Here is a 20,330-nt window from a genome sequence, read left to right as displayed (position 1 = left end):
AGGAGTAAAGCCTATAGGATACTTAATGAGTACCCAGGAAACTAAAGGCAATTGAGTGGTCTATTAAATCTGTCACTGAATGAATGGCTTCCTTGAGTGGATTTATGAGTCTCACCACCCAGCTTGAAGAAAATGTATGATGTGGAGATGAGATAGATTGGTTATGTGAGATTGAGATGAGAGATGAATAGCTGGAGTTATCAACTGGAGAAATAGAGGAAAGAGAGAAGAGAGAAATACAGGAAACAGAGGAAAATTTCTTGCATGTGTAGATGGCCTTCCTGTGGAGAAGCTTTGGGAGGACATGGATAAGAGGCATATAGGATAGGCAGGCATGGAGAGGTCAAAATCTTAGGAGAGAACTCCTAAATTGATGACATCACACAATCCATCTGAGTATTCAAGAGATCACCCAGCTGCAGTTTGGACAATTAAGTCATGGTATTTCTGTCTAAAGTGTACAGAGAGTCAAATCTGGGTTCAAGCCCTACCTTTGACACATGGTGGTTGTGTGACTCTGGACAAGTTGTTTAACCTCTTAGTCCTCCAGGTAACTCTCTATGACTATAGATTGTAGAACTGTTACTAATTAATCAACTGAGCACCTACTATGAGCCAGGCACTATGCTAAGCGTATGTGTGTGGGGTCCTCACTTTGAGCTCTTTGGATTCCATAACAGGCAAAGAGAAACTGCCAGAGGATCCATTAGAGTTCTGTTTTCTTTCTAGGGGCTGTAGGACAGAGCATCTTTAGGTACATCAGTACTATGGTGTGTGGATTTTATGAGCGATGGCATGAATTCTAAAATTATATAGAATTATAAGTGGTCCTTATGTACTTTTTGTCCTTTGACTTGTTTGTTTCTGACTGCTAAAACTTTTTTTTTTAAATGCACTTTCAGTCATTATTTTTTAAAAGCCAAAGCAAGACAAAGGCAATATCAATGCACAGGTAAGACATTGATGGGAGAGCAGATGTCGGCAGTTTTCCCCTATTGTTCTTTAAACACAGTGACGAGATCAACACATTATGCAATTTAATATTTAGATTCAAGGAACTGTCACTATGTTTTCCTCATCAACGAGATGCCACTGTAATCCCTAGGCACGAATATGAAAACATGACTTGTACATGTCACCTGAGTGCCTATCACTGTGCCCAGGGGCATGAACTACTCTACTGTGTTTATGACAGACTCTTTGAAGACTGGAAGTCCAACCAGAATCATTTAGGCATAATTTTCTCTAGCTGTTTAGCTGTGTAATAGGCTTTCAAAGACTGCTTTACTCATATCTTTACAGAAGGCTTTCAAAGGTTCTTAGTCGTTTTTTCCAAAAGAAGCCAAGGTTGTGATCCCGTGAAACCTCATCTAATAACAAGAGACACCGGGGATAGACTTGTCAGAAACCCATTAGCTGGAGTAGGGAACCGTCCTAAGTCTCGGAAAGATCATTGAGTAAGCAAACCTGAGCAACATAGTTACGAAATTCAGAAGGTCCCTTAATCCTCCTGTAGCTCCATAGTTCCAGTTGCAAATAAATAGCATAATAGCTCCTTTTCCTACTTTCACAGAGGTGCGAACTTTTAAAGCTCGAGTCCTACATTCTCTGTTTTAAAGAGAATGAAATGATGTCTAGAAATTAAAGTGACTTGCCCAAGGACACATAGCCAGTTAGTGGAAGAGGCACAACCAGAATGAGGGTTTCCTGCTGTCCAGATCCAAGTCCTTTCCACATCGTGCTGCCTCCCACATTCTTTTTCTTTTTTTTTTTTTAAGGCCATCAGGGTTAAGTGACTTGCCCATGGTCACACAGCTAGTAAGTGTTTGAGGCTGGATTTGAACTCAGGTCCTCCTGACTCCAGGGCAGTGATCTATCCACTGTGCCACTTCGCTGCTTCTCACATTCAATTTTTGCCCAACAACTCCCCATGACCTATTTCTGACCCCATTAACTCCCATTTTTGACCATATCTCCCCTGCCAGGGACTTCACCTCCAGGCACTATCTGTACCAAGCTTGTCCCTTGGGCCTGGCTACTGAACACCCTGGTTTTGTTCTTTTTTTTTTTTTTTTAGGCAATTGGGGTTAAGTGACTTGCCCAGGGTCACACAGTTAGTAAGTGTCAAGTGTTTGGTCTGAGGCTGGATTTGAACTCAGGTCCTCCTGTCTTCAGGGCCGGTGCTCTATCTACTGTGCCACCTAGCTGCCCCCCTGATTTTGTTCTTAGGAAAAGAACATGGTAATACGAAAGCAATTTGAAATCATGATGGCACCTTCTGAGATGACAATCATCCATTTAAACCCTATGTATCTTGAATGTACATACATATCTGTTTCCTTCCATTAGAACGTAAGCTCCTTGAGGACAGGGACCATGTTTTTGCTTTCTCTGTATCCCAGAGCTTAGCACAGTACCTGATACATAGTAAGTACTTAATGAATAACTATTGACTGACTATTTAAACTATTATTTTGGACTTTCTCTATTGGTGCTACTCTTTTTTTAGGGATTCAAACCAATTCATTCTCATTCAAAGTACTTGATTGTGGAATGCCACACAATGTGCTCTCCTGTGCCTTTCAAACTAGCTGGCCACAGAATGAATGCAAATTGGGGATAAAAAGGCCTTTCTGTTAGAAACTACCACAAATGTGGCATCAATTAGTATTTGATTTACCAACCATTGAAAACCCTTTTCATTTAGGGAGAGTTGAACAATAATTCATGATTAGAAATGACTGTAATCCTTTTAATTGGACGATAATGCTGTGTTACCCTGAAATTAATGTTTCTCAGGAGTTCCCTTAACCCAAGGTCTTGCTCAGTTGGGAAAAAAGACCAACTGAATTTAAAGTCTTGATGATGTTATGTGGTTGATACACCACAGGTCTCTAGAGTGCTATTTCTGACCACTTTCCCCTTTAACCTGTTTCAAACTTTTAATGCTTTAATGATATGCAAAGATGATGTCACTACCTTGGTTCTACATGGGACAAGCATTCCTTGTGAACACCATATTATGGGAAACATGACATTTTTTTCCACATGTACTTTGTATATTCAAGAAAATGCAAACAAGCTAGTAAAGCTAAGCCAGGATAGAGGTTAAGATGGTTTGTATGTGTGTCATCTTTAATACTTTCTCCAAAAACATGCCTAAAACTGAACTAATTACTCATATTCCTTTCAAAACCAACTCTTCTTACACACATATTTTTTTTTCCCCATTAGTTTGAAACCTCTGAGTCATATTTGACTTTTGGCACTCTATCATCCCAAATCCACACATCCAATAGATTGTCAATTCCTGTTTAATTCTTCCTATATACTATAGTATCCTTCAAGTCCATTTTTAGCTTGGCACTTGAACTATCAACATTGTAGCTTCAACCCTTATTATGTCATGCCTGAACTATTAAAACAACCTCCAAACTAATCTCTTTACTTTGAGCTCTCTTTTCCTTCCAATCCATCTAGAATACCAATGACTAGATTAATCTTCTTAATGTCCAGCTCTAGATCAATTCTAAAGCTGATTAGAATAGAAACTTTAAACTGACTGGTGATACTTCCCCATATCCAACCTCAGGTCCCCACCTTTAAGAAATTTATACTCTATCAGGGTAGGCAGAGGGGAACAACACATACAGTGTAAAATATGTCCAACATAAGTGCAAAATATGTCAAAAATGTGCAATATATGCAACTATGCAAAATATGCAATACCTGAGGTCATTTCGCTTCTCCAAACACTTAACTATCCCCAGTACCTAGCCCAGTGCCTGGCCAATGATAGGGCCTTAATAAATCTTTGATTGATGGATAAATAAATACTTGTTGATTCCTGATTCTGGGGCTGACTCCCTATCCAATGACATATTGCCTCTCACTTGCAAAATAATCAATTTGCTCCCTCTGGCAGGTAATGATTTTCCCCCTCAGATATCACACAGCCACTTTGCTTTACAACTTCTTAATGCATTTATTGAATAGTATTTTGCACTGTGATTTAACCCTCTCCTAAACTTGCAAGGAAGGCCGGGACTCTTTCACATGCAAACTTTTTATCTGTCTCAGTGGCTATCACAGTGCTCTGCACACAGTAGGCACTCAATATGTATTTGTTGAATGAATGATGGTAGTAAACTGATAATAAACTATAAGATCTTTGGGGGGTAGGATGCTTAGTAATCTTCTTATTGCTCACAGTGCCTAGCATAGTGCCCTATGCAACAGAGGACCTCAAAAAATATTTGTCAAATGAATGAAAGGCAAATGGACATTATATTTTAGGCAGGACATTTCTTGTTTTGGACTACTTGACCCATGTGTACAAGAATAACAGGGTAAGTCCTGTTTCAAATGGGTGGTCCTGTTCTTCTCCCTAGGACAAGCTGGACAGTCCCCAAAGCTCCAGATATTCAGACCACTGACCACTCTGGCTCTGGGACCAACAGGATCCCTGTTCTCACTCACCTATAGTTCAGTGAAGACTGGATGAGCTATGAGGTATGAATTAAGGCAGTGAGGAAGTAAAGGGATTGGTGGAAGGTAGAAGAGAGAAAAAAGAAGATGGGGGGGAAAAAAACCCAGGAAAAGTGCAGATGGAAGTTAGGACAGTGGAGGAATGGAGAAATGCATCCCTAGCTAGGAAGAACAGCTGTCTAGTTGAAAGTATTTACAAGTGATTGCAGCAGCTTGATTCTCTATCTGATAGTGGGTGGGAAATTGCAGCAGCTTGATTCTCTATCTGATAGTGGGTGGGAAGATCATATTATCATAGTATCTCCCATTTGGAAGGGACCTTGGAGGCCGTCAAGTTTGACCTGTACTCACACAAGACTTTCCAACATACCCAACAAAGTCTGGTCATATAGCCTTTGATCAAAGACCTCTAGTTTCAGTGAGATAGAACTCACTCCTTCTCAAAGCATTCCATTCCACTTTGGGATGCTCTAAGTTTTTCCTTTAGAATGAACCTAAAATTGTCTTTCCATAGCTTCCACTGGTTGCAACTAGTTCTCTCGTCAGTGACAAGATGGAATAAATTAAATTTCTTTTTCACATGTCAGCCCTTCAAGTGTTTGAGGACAGCTATCATGCCACCTCAGATCTCTTCTCAAGGATACAGAACAGGCTCTTTCAACTAGTACTCACATAGCATGACTTTGAAGCACTTGCCCATTCTGGTCACAGTTTTTCAGTATCTTTCCTAACATGTGGAACCCCAAAATGAATATCTATTCATTTGTTCATTCAACAACCAATACAGTACCCTACCATTGTGCCAGGAATAAAAATAAAGTCTCTGCTATCCAGGAGTTTATATTATACTGGTAGGAAACAAAAGAATTAAATCCAGAGAAAGAAAGAAAAAGGAAGGAAGAAAGGAAGAAGGAAGAAAAAGAAAGAAAAGAAGGAAGGAAAGAAAAGAAGGAAAGAAGAAAGGAAGAAAAAAAGAAGGGAATGTAGGAGAAAGGAAGAAAGAAATATAAAATTAATACAGAATAAATACAAAGTATTTAAGGCAGGGCCCTATGATCTGGGACTCCAGTTGTGAGGTGACCAGGACAGAGTACAGTGGGGCCATTTTTGTATATTACTCCTCCCTCTAATATTACCTAAGCATTTTTTGATTATTATATCAAAACATTGAGTTTAGTCTACTAAAATTCCAAGATCTTTATCAGACCAAAACTATTATTTAGTCACACCTTTCTCATCGTGAACTTGTAAAACTGAATGTCTGGACCCAAGTATGACTCTGCATTTTTCCTCGCAAAATTTAATCTTACCATATTTTGCTCAGTGTTCTAGCTTTCTGAAATCTCTCTCTTTTTTTTAATGAATGGTAATCTGGTGGAGTTACAAGTAAAGTAACCTGTTTCCCCCTTGCTGTTTCCTCACTCTTATCTAAGTAGGTCTCTGGGGTACGAATATATGTGAAAGGATCTTACAACATGTAAAATGCTATACAAGCGGAAGTTATTATTCTCATTATTCCCTCTCCCTTCCCTCCAGCTCTTTTATTCTTCTATCTTCATCTGTCTTTACTCTGGTTCTACCCTCCTTCCTCTTGTAACCTGATCAGTGGACAAGAGCATTTGTTCTTAAGCCTATTACTTTTATTCCCCCCAACGTTTACTTCAGGCCCATCAACAAGGTAAATACTTTTGAAACCTCCCTTCCTAGAACAATAATTTTCGATCTTTGATAAAATCATTCTGTAGGGCTGAGCCCTCTCAGCTATGAGGAAACTTTGGCCCTATTCTCACTTTTTTCATTACTGAAATATGTACTATATAGATATAAATATAGACACTCATATACACACATGTACACACATACATAAATATATATATGAATACAATATATAGGAGATCACATAGTGTATGTGTACATATACCCACATAAACATACACATATATACATAACATACAGATAAATGTAATATACAGAGCACTTAGTATGATTACTATATATGTGATATATAGTAACATATTGCTATGTTCATGTCCCTTACATACTGTATTCACATGTATTATGTTCATATATGTATTTCAGTAATGAAAAAATATATTACTATAAAATATATTTTGTGGTATATGAAGCAGTTGGATTGCTCAGTGGACAGTGCACTGGGCCTGGAGTCAGGAAGACCTGAGTTCAAATCCAGCCTCAGACACTTACTAGCTGTGTGACCTTGGGCAAGTCACTTAACCCTGTTTACCTCAGTTTCCTCATCTACAAAATAAGCTGGAGAAGGAAATGACAAACCACTCCAGTATCTTTGCCAAGAAAACCCCAAGGGTCACAAAGAGTTAGACCCAACTGAAAATGACTAAACGACAAACCTTGGTCATTTTCCTTCTTTATTCTTTCTTTCTACCCCTCCCCCCAAATAGTTTTCCTAATGCTATTTTTCTACTTGATATATTATTCCAAAGTGCTGACAAGCATGTATTAACATGTTTCTTCAGGATTGCTAGCAAAATATGTATTCTCTTTTGAGAGGAATAGGGTGATATCCATTATAATACAGAAACCTAATTAGACTCAAAATGATAATGCCAGAGGGCATAATTTATTATTAAAAAATATGCAACTTTCAACTGGTTGGTGCTATACGTCCCTTGTCAACTATATTCAGAATGAACCACAAATATGTTAAATAGTAACTATTATGGAAAAAGAAAACCTAGAATCTGAATTGTATGTGTTGCCTAATTATAAACATATGACATAGGGCTTGCTCAAGTCATGGCACAAAATTTTCTGGGTCCAATTATATTTTGAGGTCTCTGATTTAACCACTCATTGAAAAAGTGGTAGGGAGGCCTAAGTGAAAGGAAGTCTCAAACCACTCTCTGTCATAGTAAAATAGTAGGATTTCTTTTCTTTCTTCTTTCTGCTTCTTTCCTTCCTTCCTTCCCTAACTTCCATCCTTCTTTCCTTCCTTCCTTATTTCTTTTTAAATTTTTTAAAAATCCTATAGAATAGGACAGTTTTCTCTTGGAAGCTTAAGAAGCAATCATAGCTGGAGGCAGGAGATTTAAAAAGGTAGTTATTAACATTATTGCTACTATATACTTTTAGGATATGTTTCTTCTGAAATGCTTTTATATTTTAAGGTAATTGATTCTGTCAGTCTTCTTGTGGGGTAGGGAGGATTTGGGAGTTGACATTACTAATCCTCTTTCATGTATAGCAAAATTAAGGCATTGAAAGGTCAGGCAAATACCAGATTGTCTGTGAGGGCAGGAATTCTTTACATCAAAACTTTTATATTTCCTCTAAGTGCCTGGCCTCTGCACACAGTAGGTAGTTAATAAATGTCTGTTGAAGTTTTCTGCCAAATTTGGACAGTAAGTTAGCAATCAATGAAGTCAGAACTAGCACTTTGGATTCTTTTGCTAGTATTCCAGACTTGACTTTACCATTGTTAACAAGTCTTCCTGGAATTGTTAAAACTGTATTCTGCGAAAATCACTGGAAGACCTGAGGTAAGAAAGGAGAAAGACAACTATAACAAAATATGCTAAGCTTTGACGGATGGGACAACCCTGAAGGCAGAAGGAAGGATGAGCACAGTAGCTTAGCTCCTAGCTGCAGTTAACAACCCAAGGCTGCTCAAACTACCCAGTGTTCTCTGTCAGTACTTATTCAGCAAGGAAGCATTCTTTCCACTCCCAGCAGAAAACTGCTTATTGTAATTCGAAGAACTCAGCAGGCTTCCCGCCTTTCTTGTGCAGCTCTTGAGAAGAAACAGGTGTCCAAGACTGGGCACTTTGAAAGCAACTGTCCTCATGACTACAGAAAATATTCCATGGGCACAGAGACCAGGCCCAAAGTTAAGTTCTGAGACATTTATAAATTTATATATAAAATTTATAAAAATGGGTCTAATACATTTTTCCTCCATGTAAACCAACTCCATGAAAGATTTAGATACTCCTTTTCAGGGACAGAGAGACAAGTTGGAATAGTATTGTATTATCAAACCAATCCCTTTAGAAGGATGGATACCAAGAACCAAAGAGAACGGCTGAAAACTTCTCCTCCAACCACATGTCTGAAGAAGACCTGATTCTGATAGAATCCCATGTGTCTCTTCTTGAGGAAGGAAGAGGTCCTGCTACCTCCTGATATTGCTTTACATGATCCCATGATTTCACATTACCAATGCTACCCTCCCCCCTTTTTTTTTGACAACCCAACCTTCTATGGGCCCAATAGAGTCACAAGCAGCACAGTGATCAAAAGAGGGCCAAATTGGTATTAAGTACATCTCAGTTGATAGGATCATATGTTTAGAGCTGAAAGGAATCTTAGATGCCTTGGAAGTCTAAACCTTCCCCTTTTTACATATGACGAAATTGAGGCAAAGACAGGTTAAGTGATGTACCCAAGGTCACCCATCTAGTAAGGAGCTAAGGCAGGATTTCAACTCTGGTTTTCCTAAGTCCAAACCAGAACTCTAATCAGTACTGTACCTAGCTGCCTCACAAGCTAGCTGTGTGAACTTGGGTCAGTCCTTTCACTTTTCTGGCCTTCAGTTTCATTATCTCTAGAACAAGGCTACTGGGTTAGATCAGGCATTCTTAACCTAGAGTTCTTAAACTTAAAAAAAATTTTTTTAATAACTGTATTTCAATATAATTGGGTTCTTTTGAAATCCTTTGCAATTTGTTTTATGCATTTAAAAACTTTCTGAGAAGCATCTATAGGCTTCACCATACTGCCAAAGGGGTCTATGAGATATAAAAGGTTACCAGCCTCTTGAGTTAGGTGATCTTTATGGTTCTTCCAGTTCTGACCTTCCATAAATAAGAATTTATTCTCTAATCCCCCAATTCCCATATTTTGATACCTTTGAATTGCTTCCTAGTTTCCTATTACCAGATTCTTTTTAAATTCATACTAATTTCTTGCTTATGTCCTAGGTACATGGGTCAGACCTTATTTCATAGCTATGCTACCCAACATTATATCTTGTATAGGGAATGTACCTGTGATTTCATTGATAGAAGGAACTCCCAGATGAGTAACCTCCCTTCACCAATGAAGGTCATCATCTTCTCTGGAATTAATAATCTTAGAGAGTTACCTAGAATACTGAGAGGTTAAAAGACTTGCCTGGAGTCACATAGTCAATCTAGAAGAGAAAAGACTGGAACTTGGGTCTTCCTGGCTTCAAGAACATCTTTACTCTTTATATAAGACTGCCTCTCTATCACCATATTAAGTTATTTTATTCTTTCAAAATTGTTCATTATAAGATGACGATCATTTCTAAGAGACAAAAATGAAGGGTTCAAGTTCAAATCAGCTAGTTACATTTACCCTTTCTTGGTTTGGATTTGCTCTTTCCTTTCAAGAAATTAAAATAACTGTACCTGTAGAATTATCTTCCTTAGATCATTATTGCCCAACACACGAGAGGGGTCTGCTGGATCGGTTAGAGTAGTTTTTGGGGGGTTAAGATAGCACCCATGTTGGTCCAAATTACAGTGAGTGTGAATTGTCTTCCCGGAATGCTGTCTATGCAGAACTGCACAACCAATAAACTGGTTCTTCATTTACCCACATGGGCAAAAATGTTACCTTTAAATGCCATACTAACGATAAAGATGATGATGATAATCTATAGTTATGTAGCATTGGTATGGTCTACAAAGCTCCCCTTCCTCTTTCTATTATCTCATTTGATTCTCATTATAAACTTGTGAGGTAGGTAGTAGAGATACTATTATGCCTCTATTTTTGCTTTTCTTTGTATTCTCAGAGCTCAGCACAGTACCTGGCACATAGTAGGGTCTTAAAAATGCTTTTTTAGTTGATTGGACTTGACTTATTATCACCTTCTTTCAGGAGAATCTCAGAAAGGCTGTGACTTGTCCAGTCCCCAGTAAGGGATAGAGCAAGACTAGACCCAGGTCTTCTGACTTTTATTCATTATACTATACTATCATGACTCACAGTTCACTTTTCTCTCCTGCCCTCAAGAGGAATCCAGTCTACAACCACCACTCTGCATTCTGTGTTCAATTGATTTCCAGTCTACAAAGGAAATTACGCTGGCTTTTCCCACAGTGGGAAGGCAATAACTATGGTGGACAGATTGCCTGCCTGATCAAATTGTAAGAAGTAGAACCGTTGATCTTACTTTTTTTTGCCCAAACTGCAATGGTTTATCACATCTCAGTGGTTGTTTTTCACACTTGGCACTGCTCATGGCAATCTCACTTCTAATTTAAAGACTGGAAAAATCAGGTATGTTACTTTATGAGTCCAAAGATGATTTCAGAGGATACTACCTGCAGTATCTGTGGCTAAGGAAGTCTTCCTGGGCCACAGAGAATCTTAGAGCATTCCATCTCTTGGAAATGAAGCCAGGGATGGGGCAGAAAGAAATAATGAGAATGAAGGAATCATCATGCACACACAATATATTAACATCTTCAAAATGAATGCAAATCAGAAGTCAAATGGAAAGGATATCTTGCAGGACTGTCCTTGAGAGCATTCAGAAAACCTGTTTGCTGGGAACCTGTGGAAATGAAACCAAGATTTAACATCAAAGCAATCTCCCTACCCCCTCCCACCCCCAATAAAGTGTAGTTCATGTTGAGCATTGACATCTGCATGAAAATGGTAGATGTCTAAAGATCAATTAGATAATTCTATTCTGTAAGTGCTATAGCATGCAGTTTACTTGTATGAGACTGAGATTCGGCTCAAAGTTATTCAACAAGAATATGGCAAGACTCGTAATCAGACCTAACATCTGCAGGAGATTTTCTGAGCCAGAGCAGATGGATGTCTGCATACTTCCTCATCAATTACGGTTCTGATTACGCCTTTGTTTTCTTCTCCATTTTAATATGAAAACAAAACACCATACACTATTTTTTCCCCTCTGTCATGAAAAGCTGTTTTCTCAAAATCTGTTAACTTTTGAACCTAGAAGTCCTATAAAATGGGCTACCTCATAAAAGACTTCTGCCCCCAGCATAAACAAGATCACAAACTCTGAGTTTGTAACTTAATTCTTTTAGATATAATACATTTAAAATATGAGCTATCAGAGAAAGAAAAAAAATTCCTTTAAGGGCCCGAATAAAATTTCATCTGACCAGAGGACATTATTTTTATTATTTATGCATTGACATGTTACCTTGCTTTTAGAAAAGGAAAAAAAAAGGTCTTCCAGTGGATCTCTTTTACTGGTTGTTGCCAGTAGGGCAGAACTACCATTGATATTATTGGCTAACTAGGTTCCAGCAGGCTTTTGCTTATCTGCTGTCATGTTTTAGGGGACCTGGGCTCCCTTGCAATCGAGCCGTGTAATTGGAGCTGGGTTATAAAGGGGGCCCAGTGAAAATGTGAGCAGTCATTCTTCCTGTCAGTTTAGGTAATAGGACAGCTACCAATTGGAGGTTTGCTTTCCCAGTTCTACAATTCATTCTGGAGCTACCAGAAAAGTTGCATACTCTCCAGCTAACTCATAATTCACTCTTCCCTGTACCTATCCTACATCCCTGTGAAGCAAAGAGTAGCTCTGTGCGTGAATGGGAGTTGATGGGAAATGATGTGAGGAAATGTGTAAGAAACAAACAATGGAAAAATTGATGGTTAAAATGCCTCAGCCCCCATGGACCAGCAAGGATAAAGAAAGCTCTACTTCTTTGCTTTTATGCAAATCTTAACAGTCAAGGACCAAAAGAAGTTTAAGTCTTAAGAAAGATAGTGCAGGGAAGGCAGTCATGATGCAAAATTAGGACACTACAAATGTTATTTCTTACCTCACCCTACTGAAAATAAATGAGATTGTTTTTCTAAAGATTTCATCTTTCTACTTAGAAATCCAGAATTGGGGCTTTCAAAAATTTATGTCCTATGAGTGTAACACATGTTTTTAAGATACCAATATTCTTTACTTTCCTTTGACTTTATCTCTAGCCTTTCTTATTCTGTGGACAGACATGACAGATGGTTTATCAGCTGCAATCAAGAAGATATTGGCCCTTACCAATGTTTTCTGCATTTGGGGATCAGAATAGTGATCACATGAAGACATCCCCCCTTCCTCCAAGGACCACATGATAGATAAGATGGAATTGGGCAAAAGGGTTTCTTTCTTTCTTTTTTGCTAGGCAATGGGGTTAAGTGACTTGCCGAGGGTCTCACAGCTAGTAAGTGTCAAGTGTCTGAAGCCAGAATTGAACTCAGGTCCTTCTGACCCAAGGGCCAGTACTCTATCCACTGTACCACCTAGCTGCCCCAACTTTCTTTCTTTCTTATAGATCTATGTGTTTATGGAAGGGCAGGTAGGGAGAAGGAAAAAAGCATTAGACAAAATGCTTTTGTCTAAGAAAATGTTATGATGTATTGCAGGCTAATAGATCGGTAGAAATTTTTATCTTTTTTAAAAAAATTTTTCCATGGGAAGACTGATGAATAATGCCTAAGAAATACCTAAGAAATCAATGTTGCATAAAAGCAAAAAGTGAAAATGGCTGCTAATAACTGAGGCAAATTTGAAGAAAACTAACTGAAAAATCTTCATTTGAAGACTGTACAATCCAACCCAACTATGTTAACAAGGATTAGGTTGTAACTTCCTGCTTGAGAGTGCATGTTTTGTGTGTGTGTGTGTGTGTGTGTGTGTGTGTGTGTGTGTGTTTACATGCAAGTGTGTGCAGCTGTGTGTATGGGTTTGACTATGTAACAGGGAGGTGGGGGGGATGGAGAGAGAGGGATACATTCACAGAAAGACAGAGGAAGATTTATATCCTTGTAAATAATCTTTTAAAAGTATTGGGTCAGCTCATTAAACACCATCAGATAGACATGAAAGCATTTTGGAGCATTTAAAAGCATCATCCTGATTAGCATCAGTGCAATCTGCTATTGGTACGTTTCCGTTAGTTGTGTTGGGTAGTTACTTCTTTTGAAAATACTACGTGATACTCTCGGTTTTCCCACCCTTACTCTCTCTCTCTTGCTCTGTGTGGTGCTAACTATTCTGGAACCCTGATAACATGCAGAAAAGGTGGCCCTGGGGAACTATAGTCTGCACCATTTGAAGGAGCTGAATAATTTAGAGGCTTCCAAATTGGATCTTAAGTTTCTTCATGGACCCCCACCAAGAATAAATGGCTGTACAATGGTTTTCATGTACATAGTTTGCTTCAAACCAGTCTGTTCCAAATTCAGATGAAAGGATCTTAATTCTAGAATATTGGCACTATTATTTGAAATATATCTTAAAATTTGGGACATTACATTTACTGTAATGTTTAAATACTGAATAATGCCTAAGAAATACCTCTTCTCTGATCCTTTCCTTCCTCCTTCCCCCCTCCCACCCAACCAAATGAAAAAAGGGCAGTAGAAAACTTAGATGCCTAACTTCAGCATTAGCAACTCCATTTGAGGTTTTAGAGCTGCTACGATGAAAGAAGAGGAAGCCTATTTTCAGATTCCTCCGGAAGCATGCCAGCAAGATGCTCTATACCTTCTAATGGGTGGGTTACACTTTAGGAATGCGGATAAGAAATAATGTTAGTCTTTTAATGTTGCTAATGGAACCCTAATGGATCTTTAAAGGCTTAAATTTACAGCCCAAAGCCAATTAACTCCCTTCTCATCACTATCTGACAAGGCAAAGGACAAGAATAAGGGATAAAAGAAATTCCTAGTGATCTTCAGAATGAGGTCTCAGGTTTAGCAGGGAGAGAATAGATAACCTAAACCTCAGCCAAGTCAGCTCAAAATCATTGCAACCAACCCTCTTAGAGTGTTTTCCTCACAGTCACCTCATTCACTCGACAATAAGTGGGTCAAATATCCTACTATGACATCAGAAAATTTTTATTTATGACAAACTCTCTGCATATGTCAGTTAAGCCTTATTTTTAAACAAACTACATTTGAAAGGAAAAGAGATATAAAAAGAAAGGGAAAGAAGTTAAATTACCCAAGAAACCCAGTCCAGTCATATACAATACACTGTTGTTTTTAGGGAACTCTCAGCAAAATCTAGCTCAACTAAATTGTCAGCATTTGAAGTGTGGTCCTTTGGAGTCAAGTGTGGGGTTATCACTTAAAAGAACCACCCACAAAAAGTTGAAGTAACTTGATACTTCTGTGTTTTGAAAGGTAAAAATTATGTAGGTGGTCCCAAGGAACCAAGCTCTGTAAAGGAAAGACTGAATTGGTCACTAAGTTGGAAACCACTCTTGGTAGGATTGAGGAGGGCAATGGGGAAGAGGGAGGGAAGGGAAGAAAAAAAAAGGAAAGGTGAGGAAAAACAAAAGGTGGGGGCAGGTTGGAAATGAGGAAAACGGAAACTGAAGGAAGGGAAAAGAAGAAAAAGAGAACCCTGAATGATCAAAATATTAAATCAAAGCTAAATAAATCAGAAAACCAAAGTCAAGCAAATGATTACATACATAATCTGATTTTGCCAGCATACTTACGAAGAATGACGTGGGTGATAACGAATGCAAATATAAAGACTGTCAGAAAAGACAGAGATAAAATAAACATATAAAAAAATCTGTAGTTTCTTTTCCCCACACAGTTGCCTACCCAGGGACAGTGATGATCAAACCGTTCTGAAATGAAAGAGGCAGAAAAAAAAATATGGAAATCAATTAATAAAATGTCTCTTTACTTGAGGGGAAAAAAACCCCAAAACAAACCTTTGAACAATATACCAAAATGATGACATCATAGGTATTTGTAAACTAACCTTTTAGAGAAGTATTTAGCTTCATGAGATTTCAACAGCAACATTACCCTTTTGTCTAAATTTAAATGCATGATTGAGATGATCTTTCAAAAGAAAAAAAAAAGATGTGCCTTCTTATTAAACTGTCACTTCAGAAATGTTAATAGGATTTCTTATCACACTTAGGGTGGAAAAAATAAGACTTCTTTGATTTTATGTGTTAATTCTCACTTAAGGATCTTCTATCAACAATACTCAAATGGATATAGGATCTTATAGTGGGTATCCCCTCTCATAGTGCCTACAATGTCATTCCCATACTATAGATGGAGAACTGTAGTTTACATGGGAATCCTTCGCTAGGATTAGGGAAATTCCCGGACAGAGTATACCTGGAATATCTGAAGGTAAAAAAGTGTTCAATATATGCTTCTTCTTTGCTTTCTTATCCCATTAATTTCTCCCTACCCCAGCTTTGTAGGTCCTTCTCAAAAAATGTTTCTTCTTGATCAATGGTGAATGGTTGTCTTCAAAATATAAGTCTCTAGGACCCTAATCTGCTCCCTATCCCTAGGAGTCTTTCTTGGGTTTTTAAAAGTAAATGTGAGCTTTCTTGTCACCATGACAATTTAAAATGAAATCTTTGATGTATTTATGATTTATTTTTTCCTCTGCAAGTAATGACACAGTGTTTTTCTTTTCTCTACTATTCAGCTGATCTATTCAAAGTGATATTGCAACACACCCACTCACATTTAGGAAGCCTGCACTGTGGGTGGGGAAGAAAAACGTTAGGCATATGACTTATCTCTTTTTTCTGGTTCTTTTCCAAATTCAGTACCCATTTTATTTTCATACAAATAAATATATATGCATATATATACATATATATATATGCACATACACACACACACACACACATTATATACATCTATGTGAGGCGTCACTATAAAGAAACAGCTAATGTCATGAGCCACAGGTTAACTTTACAACAGGATCCTACAAAGGGTCATATATATTATTTTACATGTAATACCTTTATACATACAATATTAGCTGGAATGCCTGTGGGGATATTTGGATCATGGCAACCATTAGAATGACTAGAGCCTTACCAGGAAAATTGAGTATAAACCAAACAACTTTGCCCTGTGGGTACCAACTCCCTCCAATTGCCTCCCAATCTTTTGTTCCCCTAATTACTGGTATCAAAACTCACTGCTCTTGGTGAAAGCCCCATTTCCCTGACAACTTTCCATTTGCCTGTCTATTGAACTTTATCTGGCTCAATCTTATAGTTCCCCAGACCTCACCCTCCTCTGCCCCCTTCATGGTGCCCTTTGGAACCACAAACTTATTGTAAACAAATTCATCATTATAAACTTTTTCCTGTTATACTATTTTTGCCTCATGGCATTAACTGATACCTGGCTTTCCTTTGAGGATGCCATGTTCTTTGCTACTTTCTGAAATGATGGTGGTTCCTTCTTTCAAGTCTTTTAGGAACTGGGGCCTATCTCCCCACCCCAACTAAGCATCTGTCCCTTAAAGTTGGAGAAAGGAGATGAAAGCTTAGCCAGGACAAATGAATGGGTGGCTTTAGGCTAGACCTGAAACATAGAGTCACCCTTATGCCATCCCTCTGTTCTGGTGTTTGCTATGGCTAGGCAGCCATAAGTCATGATCCTAAATAAACACAAACATGTGGAAATAACTCACACTTACCAAAATGAAGACTTAAGAGGAAAAAATCTAGGAGCCCCATTGCCAATGGCACTACCACTAGCCATGCCTTGCACTCCAAGTAGCTTCTCGTACTCTTTCACCAACCTATTTTAAATATTTAATTCCCCCTTCCCCAACCAATGCAGAGGCATTTACTTTTTTTCTCTCCCCCACTCCCCTCCATCAATTGGACAAAAAGGGGGGGGGCAAAAAAGAGTAAACCTTCACAACAAATATCCATAGTCAAGTAAAGCTGTGTGCCCAAAGGACTCTCATTCTGCATTTTTTGAGTCTATCACCCCTCTCTCAAGAAGTAGGAAGCATTCTTCATCTTCAGTTCTCTGAAATTGTGGTTTTACCAGACATTCTGTCTGCTCAAAGGCTAGATTCCAACTCTATTTCCTCTATCTGACAACTTTCCCAAGGAGCTTTAGCCCATATTGTAAGACTTAACCAAATCTATGTTCAACTTTATCTGACTGTTCCCTGTAGCCTTGGCTAAACAGGAACTTCCTACTGGAGGCTATCCTCAATTGTACCCCAACAGTTTCCCACTATCCCTTCCATATTTATATATTGCCACAACTGATAGGGAGAAGAAACTATACTCCTTGCTTCTTCCTCCTGATTCCACATTTTTGCTTGGCTTTCACTCAAAAATGTCACCTCATTTGATGTTGATGATATTCCAGTATACCACTTTCTCTTGATCCTTGTTGCTTCCAGATAATCCCTTCTAGAATACTCTCTCACCTATCTCAATGACTTAGATACCTGGCTTATCGATTTCCTTTCCAGCCCATATTCTGCTGCCATTCTCGATGGCAATAATCACATTGATGACTCTTTCAACAGTTCATCAACCTCCTCAACTCTAATGAACTCCTCTATCCAGCTTCAGTCACCCACACGTTAGATATTCCCATCACTCAAAACTGCTCTACTTCCTAGATTTTGAACTTTGAAATTCTCCTCTCTGACTGCAATTTCCTAAATGCTGCCACACACTGCCAGCTGTATCTGATCTTCAACTTATTACAATCTTTGAGCCTTTGATCCACCCCTGTCCTTCCATGTCTTCCCCCTTGCTCTGGAATCTCACCTCTCCACTCACAGAATTAATTCTATGGTGAGCCACTTCAATAAGCCTTTTTCTCTGCCCTTGAATTCTTCACCCCTGACCTATTGTTGTTTCTGCCTTGTCAACTCTTCTTTCTGGCTAACTCTCAGATATGTTTTCATTGCTTCTATTCTTGAGTGTTGCTGAAGAAACCACACCAGCAGGAGCTACTATAAATTTATGCCGCCTGACTGCTGCGTGACAATATTTGGATTTTTCTCTTGTTGACCCAAGTTGCCTTCCCCATACCGTCTATTGTAAACTTTCTTCCCAAGCCCCAGACTCATTTCCCACCTAACTGTCTCAGCAGATAACCTTGCCTTCTACCTCATTGAAGGGGAAGAGAAGGGAATAAGCATTTCTATAGTACTTACTACATGCCAAGCATGTAGTGCTAACCACTTTACAAATATTACATCATTGAGAACACTGAGGCTACCTACCATGAGTACCTTCATTTCCCCTCCTCCACATCTCAATGATATCCTTGCTCACTGGCAAGACTAACTCTTCTCTATCTGTGCCTCTGAGCACATTCTCTTCTATCTCCTTCATGCTCTTGCTTGATCAACACTTTCTACTCTAGCTTTCATTTTCTCCCTTTTTATTTGCTTCATCTGCTCTAACATTATGCTTAGTAACAAACAAATAATTACTATTAATAGTAGTTAGCATTTGAATAATGTTTTCAAGTATGCAAAGCACTTTACAAATATTATCTTATTTGATCCTTTTAATAATCTTGGGAGGTATGTTATTATCCCTATTTTATAGATGAAGATACTGAAACAGAGAGAGGTTAATGACTTGGCCAGTATCACATAGCTAGTAAGCATCTGAGGACAAATTTGAACTCAGGTCTTTTTGATTCTAAGTCCAGTGCTCTATCCATTACACCACCTAGTTGCCCAACAAACAAATAAACACCCTATTACCCCTTCCAGCTATTACTGTATCTTAGGGGTTCTTCAGTATATCTGTGAGGGAGCTGTCAAGGTTGAGTGATGAATTCCAATAATAACCCACAGTTCTTGGGAGTCTTTCATGAAAGAACTACATCCATTTTCTGGGGCTCCAATTTGCTTTTCTGTTGACTGACAAGTGTCTTAAGAAATTCTGCTTTCTGTCTTATAAAATGGATTATTTTTCTCACTGCACATAGAGATGGTGCTTGTGAAGATGGGTCTGGACTGAGCAGATCAGGTGCTTGGAAACTTGTGAGTAAATTAAAATGTCATCACCACACTATGATCCAGGGGAAACTGGAAAACAATGGTTAAAAATGCTGGGACGTGTTGGTGGGTATTACAAAATGAAAAGGGCTTGGCTGAACTGATGCTGGGATGCTCTTTCCTTTTGTTCTGGCTGTTAAGATTTAGAAGATGTATTGTGTAGCTGTCCAGATCTATAAAAAATGGTGACCTGTACCAAATGACTCAAGAGATCAGCAATGTGGGGAAATGGTATAGTTCTCTGATTATGATGGTATTAATGACACAGTAATAATCATAATTAAATAATAACACATTAATGTTGGTTACCATTATTAGCACTTAAATATATTATGTCATTTGAACCTCAGAGCAGTTTAAGTTTGTGCTATTATTATCCTTACTTATAGATGAAGAAACTGAGGCTCAGAGAGGTTGTGACTTGCCCATAGTCACACAGCTAATAAGTGTCTGAGCTAAGATTTAAAGTCTTCCTGACTTGAAGTTCAGAACTCTATTCACTATGTCACCTAGTTGCTTCATGTAATTATGAACAGACAAATTTTAAAAAATAATATCAGTGCCCCATGAAGAATAGGAGGCAGCTGGACCTCATTTGACAAGAGTTTTGGTAGAGTTTAGGTCTTAGGCCAATGAGGATGGGAACCTTGGGACTGAACTAGTGACACAAATGTCAGTGCACTGGAGAAGCTGAGGATGACTTTTGATGACACTAAAGACATAGTAGTACTCGGATAATGGGGGGGCAGAGCCAAGATGGCAGAGGGAAAGCAGTGACTGTCTTGAGCTCTCTCCCATAGCCCTCCAAATACCTAAAAAAATGGCTCTAAACAAATTCTAAAGCAGCATAATCCACAAAAAGATGGAGTGAAACAAATTTCCAGCCAAAGACAGCCTGGATGGCTGATCTTAAAGGTATATCGCGCCAGGTGGGGAGAGGAGGGCAGTTTGGCGTGGGTGCACAGGCCACAGCGACCCTGGAGCAGGCCTCAGAGGACTGAATCGTGGGCAG

At 38.6% G+C, this 20,330-nt stretch overlaps 1 protein-coding gene across 4 annotated transcripts in view; it reads right to left on the bottom strand.

The window, feature by feature from the left end:
- LOC114031456 (probable palmitoyltransferase ZDHHC14) overlaps positions 1-20,330 on the bottom strand; it is a 326,338-nt gene that overhangs the window by 39,946 nt on the left and 266,062 nt on the right. For all 4 annotated transcript variants that reach the window (XM_027846519.1, XM_027846521.1, XM_027846520.1 and 1 more), the window contains exons 4-5: positions 14,988-15,125; positions 11,005-11,053 (exon numbers count right to left, since the gene is read on the bottom strand). In XM_027846519.1, coding sequence (XP_027702320.1) covers positions 11,005-11,053; positions 14,988-15,125 — 187 coding nt within the window. The remainder of the gene's footprint in view (positions 1-11,004; positions 11,054-14,987; positions 15,126-20,330) is intronic.

Source organism: Vombatus ursinus, unplaced genomic scaffold (assembly GCF_900497805.2).
Source record: "Vombatus ursinus unplaced genomic scaffold, bare-nosed wombat genome assembly UNPS02015175.1, whole genome shotgun sequence".
NCBI classification, from domain to species: domain Eukaryota; kingdom Metazoa; phylum Chordata; class Mammalia; order Diprotodontia; family Vombatidae; genus Vombatus; species Vombatus ursinus.
Note: the sequence above shows the minus strand (reverse complement) of the source record. Positions and strands in the feature narration are given on the sequence as shown.